Source organism: Phaethon lepturus, unplaced genomic scaffold (assembly GCF_000687285.1).
Source record: "Phaethon lepturus isolate BGI_N335 unplaced genomic scaffold, ASM68728v1 scaffold946, whole genome shotgun sequence".
In the NCBI taxonomy this organism is placed as follows: Eukaryota; Metazoa; Chordata; class Aves; order Phaethontiformes; family Phaethontidae; genus Phaethon; species Phaethon lepturus.
The window spans coordinates 154-6,351 of NW_010548035.1; the positions used below are offsets into that span (position 1 = coordinate 154).

Here is a 6,198-nt window from a genome sequence, read left to right on the forward strand (position 1 = left end):
GCTTCAGTTTCAGAGTTTCTTGTCGTTAGTGGAGTGATTGCCAAAATACTTCCTTCACCAGTATGCTATCTATGTTTTAAAAGAATTTAGCAAAGGTGAAGGGAGATGTGTAGTGTATTTGTCATTTCAATTGTGTTGCGTGTTTTTGAGAAACAGACTGATGTAAGCTTTTTCTGTATTTTCTCAAAAAAAACCCTAACCTGCATTTACCTTAAACATGTGGAAATATAAGGGCTGCTGATAATTTCGGGGCACTGTTACCCTGAATACTTTTCAAATCAATGCCTTTTGTTGAGGATAAGTAAAACCTCAACCTAACCCTAATGTCCCCTAATGCTAATGAACCTAACCCTAAGGTTGAGGAAGCTGGGCTTGTGGAGTCTGAGGAGTCATCTGATAGTAGTTTACAGCTACTTAAAGGGACATTGCAAGGACAATGGAGCCAGACTCCTCTCAATTGTGGCAGACAGTGTAGAAGAAGGGGCAAAAGGCAGAACTTGCAGCTCTGCTGTGTACTGGGGAGAACTTGTTCACCAGGAGTGTGATGCAGCCCTGGGGTATGTCCTGAGTGAAGTGGATCTTGGTCCTTGGGAGAGAGCGATGGTGTAGAGACTCCCAGTGGCCCTTTCCATCCAGCACTCTTCTCATGCATAATATCTTTCTGCTGTGAGCAAAATTAAAACAAAAAACAAAAAACCCACAAAACACCAAACCCAGTGTAGCTGCAGTTTGTGTAGATTTCTCTTATTTGAAGATAACGGTAGTTTACCTAGATTTTTTGTTTCTACTAAAGCTAGTACCTTGGGAAGATGGGATACAGGAGCCTGCCTACACAAATGTTTGCTTAAATTTGTGCTGTGCATTTGAACTCTCATTCTCTGAAGGTAGTCAGAGCTTTCTAGATGCCATAAAAACATTAAAACTGTGAGTTGCAGTTGTGCATTCACAGGTCTTCTCTTATGCAATCTAGTTTAGAGCCTCTGCGGTCCAGTCATCATTTGTTTCCCCTAAATGTCGCCTCAAGGCTAGATGCATTGTCTTTAGCAAAGCTATTAATGCTTTTTACCATATTCTCTTAAAAGCAAGTTTGGCCTGGTAAACCAGTGACTGTTGTTAGCTACACTGGATTCAGTGGGAGTATGTAGGTGACCTGTACATCGCTAAGTAAGCTTTGTCTTGGGGAGAGGAGTCTGTCTTGCCTGGGATACAGTAACCTCTTTATTTTTGTAGGCAGGTGCCTTTGTGCTGGATCCAGGAATGATACTGCTGGAAGCTGCCGAAGAGTGGCCCATGAGTATCACAGTGGCAACAGGCAGGACCTGTGCAAAGTGGCTTGTAGTTGCACCAAGAAAAATCTGTACCACAGTTATACTAAGGTCTGATATACCATACTGGAAAACTGAAACCAAACTGATCTTTGTAGGCAGTTGTTAGAAGTGTTTTAGTACAAACATTCCTCCACAGGAATGTGAAACCAAGTCCTAGATACTTGTGCAGGCAGGTGCTAGCAGCTCTGTATTTACACTGCAGGATTTGTGTGAGGCAACCATGGACTTTTAAAACTGCCTGGACTTATCCTGGGAAAGGAGGTGTCAATGTGACAGTACAGTCAGTAGTCAGTATTAGAAGCAGTGTGGCTGTCTGTAGCTAGCTGTGGTCTTGCTTTTAGTCTCAGTATTTCTATAAGTTACAGGTGTCTTGAGCAGACCAAAACATGAAATGAGTGAAGATAGCACATTCTTCCCCAATTCCTCTGTCCTCTGGGTCTGTATATTGCTCTGTGTAATGATAGTAGATCTCCCAGCAAGAGGGTTGTCTTGGAAGAGGTATGCAACAAGGCAGTTCTGAGAAGGGTTTATAAAATAAATACACCTGTTTGTCAACTAAATTACTTTTCTCTTTCTCTCTGAACAGGAAGCCTGTTATAAGCGATTCACAGTTAGAGGGTGCAGATGTAAATATTAGGACTGCAGGCTTGATGGATAAGATTGAGTTACTTAAAGCTTCTGTGAAAGGTATGTCTGTAGGCTTCCCAAGGAAGACATGTTTGAAGTTTTTTGTGGTTCTGGGATTATACAGGTAATGTAGGTTCTCTTGAGGTGATGTGTAGTAGAACTAACTCTCAATAAGTGGCTAAGGAGTGACTCTGTAGTGCTAGTGAATGGATAGTTATTTGTTCTCTCCTCCCCGCCCCTGAAATTTGTCAAGAATAAACTTGAACAATGACAAAATGAAAGACAATGAAAATAAAAATTATCAGACATGGGCAGTAGTTGTCTGTCTTAATGGGAAATGTGTGAATACCTCAGAGTACATACTATGTGAGAGTTCTTTGTGTCTTATGGGAACACAGCAAGGAGAAATCCAGATAAAATGTAGCTTGTAAGTTAATGAGCCCCCACTATTACTCATTTAGTAAATTTTAACCTTAGTGTTGAATTGTTGATATTTTGCAGTAGGAGTATTTTAAATGACAATGCCTTTCTCCTGGAAGAGGGAATTTGTTTGCTCTCAGTTAATGAGCTAGTCTGGGGAGAAGGTAATAATTTTATAACCTTATTCTGGACCTCAAAGCCTAAGTCTAAATTAGTCCTTTGTGAAATTCATGACAGACAAAAGCTGGGTGTTTTTCCCTGTGCATGGGTGATGACGTATGCATATTTTTTTACCTTGCCAGAATGGTAAGAAATACTGTTTCTTTTTTATAAGGATATACATAGCTTTATTTCTTGTTTAAAAGCTGTGATTGGACTTGGCTTCTAGGACAATGCTTTGATGTCAGGCTTTTCCAATACTGAACAAGTAATTGATGTCTTTGTCACTGGTCAGAAGCTGTTATTTCTGCATGTCTTGAGAAGGACTGTAGGTAGCTTGTCCTTCAATTTGCAGATAAAATTGTTATACAATTATTGTGCTGCAAGTGTTGATCCAAGGATGGTCCAAGAAACATCTCCAGCCAGTTCTGGAAAGGCTGATATAGAATCACAGCAGGGTTTAGGTGAGAAGGGACTGCTGGATGTCTTTAGTCCCGTGATCTGCTCGGAGCAGAGCTAACTCCACAGCTGGGTCAGGTTGCTCAGGGTCTTTTCCAGTCGAGTTTTGAGCATCCTGGGGGATGGAGAACCTGTAGGCTTGTCCTTTCACGTGCTGGCTACGCTCTGGCCAGCACAGCGTGGTGTGTCGCTAGCCTTCATCACCACAAGGGTGCAGTGCTGCCTCATGGTCAAGAAAACTGACTATTCCCAGGATACAAAAACTCTGGGGAGATACTTCAAAGACAGTAGCTCTGATAGAATCCAAGTGATTGTGGGTGTAATCAGATTCTTGGGGGGAGAAAAGGGGGATGGAGAGGAATTTAACATGTGGTTCCTTGCCATTCATACGTGTGTATCTGAACATCTGTGCTAAGTAACATGCTTGCAAGCTTAGCTCTCCTTTTGCGTTTTGATTGCAAAGGTGTACTGTGAGTTGAGAAGCAGCAGTTAGTTTGGAACCATGCAGTGTCCTGTTAGGAGAGTCTTACACTCATACCACCTGTAACAAACACATCACCAGTAAGAGGTAATCTGCAAGCTAAACCACACTCATGCATTTGTCTCTTCCTAGTCTGCATTGGGTTGGTGGCTTTGTAGTGCCATTTATGAGGATAAGTACAGAAGGAGCTATAAGTCTGGGTGCATACTCTGTGACAGAGCCTGCATACTGTTTTGTAATGTGAATGGGGGCATAGCTTCTGTTCATTTTTAACATAGTCTGATGTAAAGACCTGCCTTTATCCCACAGAATTGCAGTTTCCCTCAGAAAGCTTTGACACCATGATTTCGGATATTCCATTTGGGAAGAAGTTCAAGATAAAAAAGACATAGAGCTCCTTACGAATATTCTCCAGGACATGGAGAGGTACCTGTGGCCTTTGATGTCCTTGGGGTTTGGTGTAAAGGTCATGATGGTTTGCAATCCTAAGTGTTCAGTCAGTTTCAGGTTTGCTTTTTTCCGAACACTCTTCAGCTCTTGTAGTCTGCTCCTGTGCTGGCTGTGAAAGGCTGAGTTCTTTAGTTGTCCCTTAAAGGGTGTTGTGGCTTGTCTTACAAGCTGTGGACATGTTGATGGCAGCGCAAGGTGACAAGGAATGAGCTTGTTGTCTGGGCCACCTTCACAAATACTCTTTACAGGGACAGAAAGGAGAAAGAGGAGAGGATGACCTTGACAAACTTAAAGCATGGCCAGTCAAATCAGCAATAATCCTTTCTCGGCTGAGGTGTGCTTGTATAAAATTATAGGCTTTCTTTTTGGGTTCAGAACCAAGCTTTTACCAGCCTGCCTTGGCAGGAAGGATCTCAGATCAGAAAATGGTGGTACACATTTTCCTTTCTGTTACCATATATGGGCATATCCAGCTAGCCACCTGGTCTGCTTTTAGAGGCCTCCTCTCATCTCTCACCCTTTTTGTGGCAGACCTGAGCCAAGCTAATAGCGGGATGCTTCTAATGGACAATTCAAACTATCTGCTCCTTTATTTAATTTCTTGGCTGAAAACAAGCCCTTTCTGTAGGGTTGGTCTTCAGCAGGCGTTGATCTCTCTCACCCAGTTCAGGAATGTGTTGGAAAGTTGGTGAAGAATGTGAGGTAGCTCCGCAGAACGGCAGAGCAATCTTATGTCAGTTTACACTGATCATCCCTCCCTTTGGCCATGCTTGAGTTCTGATGTCATTTGCTCTGTTGGGCCGTCCTAAGCAAAATATTTCCTTGGGAAGGTGGAGGTGAGGAAGGGACTATTACAATGAGAGCCTCACCAATAAGACTGTTCAATCCACTTGCTGTGAATAGAGGCAGGATAGTCCTTTTTTTTTTCCCCCCCCTCTTTCAAAGCGAAGTGTAATGTTTGCTCATATATTAAGAAAAATGGATTACAAACAATGTTAATTTTGCTCTGCTTCCTGAGTTTGAAAGCCATTAAGGATCAGTGGAACACAGAAAGGACAGACCTTTTAAAGTTTCCAAAGGGAAAGATGAGCTTCAGAATTGCCTTATCAACCTGAGAAGCTCTTGCTGCCCTGGGAAGCTGTTTCTTTGCAGACTGGAGGCTCATGTGACCCAAAAATGGGGTTTGAAGGTGATACTGCCTTCAGTCTTTGGAAGAATACTAAGAGGGAGAAAACTGAGTCCATCTTCCCGGCTAACCCAATGGACGGAACTCCCAAGGTCGGAAGTGTGTGGGTGTCAGTGCTAGGGCCCGGTTCTCACAGTTGGGAAGACTTAGGAAGATAGGGCATTTAAATTCCATTTGGAAACGTAGCTTACTGAGTTGAGCCGTGACCCTTAATGTGCTTAAGTGTTTTATCAAGTGCCACTGGCATCTGAAGTGTCAGCAGTGTTGACTTCTGCACAGACAAATGAATGCCAGGCAAGCTGAACACCTAACCTTTATTTTTCCTGCAGTGGCCAGAGTACTTCGTGTTGGAGGCCCTATTGTATTGCTGCTGAGCCAAAATTTCCATAAGTGCATGGATGGCATTACCAAGTGCGCTGAAAATGACACTCCTAATGCCATTTCTGATGTTGCAGGTGAAACCGCTACTGCAAAAGCCCTGAATGTTGATGGGAATTCTTCCTCCTTGGTGAATGGTGTTGCAGGATCCTCCCTCAGCAGCAGACAGACACCTTTTGGGTTGCTGGTGCCAGGTGGCGTCTATGGGGTTAGTCTTGGAAAGACAGATGCTTTCATATACAAATATAGGAAGATCTCTACTACTGGGAATCAGAAGCTTTCTTGCACTGTACCTAAGTGAACTTGAATCCTGATACATTTGAAAAGTAGCATGTCAGTTATCCAGTGGAAACCTGCTGATCTGAACGAACCTTGTGCCTTTTGTTAGCTCATCTCACTTTATCTGAGTGTCCTAAGGTGTTGCTTTTCTCTCTTCATTTTTTAGGAGAGGTGGAAGATGGCTACTAGTGTTTCAGATGTTTTTACTGTAAAATATTGTAATGAGACAGAGTCTTCAAATCCTTGTTTAGGCAAAGCTGTTCAGTATGGTGAGGAGTCTCTCTGAAAGACAAAGACTTAATTTGCATAACTGCAAAAACAAATGTGGTAATATTAAATGTAAATGGATCTTCATCTTCAAAAGTATTTTTTAGCAAGCACATCTTGTCTGAAGAAATCCCCAGCTCTTTTTGAGGGCTGGATGTATGCTT

General features: G+C 42.5%; 1 protein-coding gene across 1 annotated transcript; it reads left to right on the top strand.

The window, feature by feature from the left end:
- Nucleotides 1-1,230: 1,230 nt before the first annotated feature.
- On the top strand, nt 1,231-5,789 carry LOC104622885 (THUMP domain-containing protein 2-like; the record flags this gene model as incomplete). Its single annotated transcript, XM_010289804.1, is given in 5 exon segments — nt 1,231-1,376; nt 1,915-2,015; nt 3,784-3,852; nt 3,855-3,900; nt 5,447-5,789. Coding segments are annotated over 5 exon segments (705 nt in total), but the record flags the coding sequence as incomplete, so codon positions are not given.
- Between the last annotated feature and the right edge of the window lie 409 nt (nt 5,790-6,198).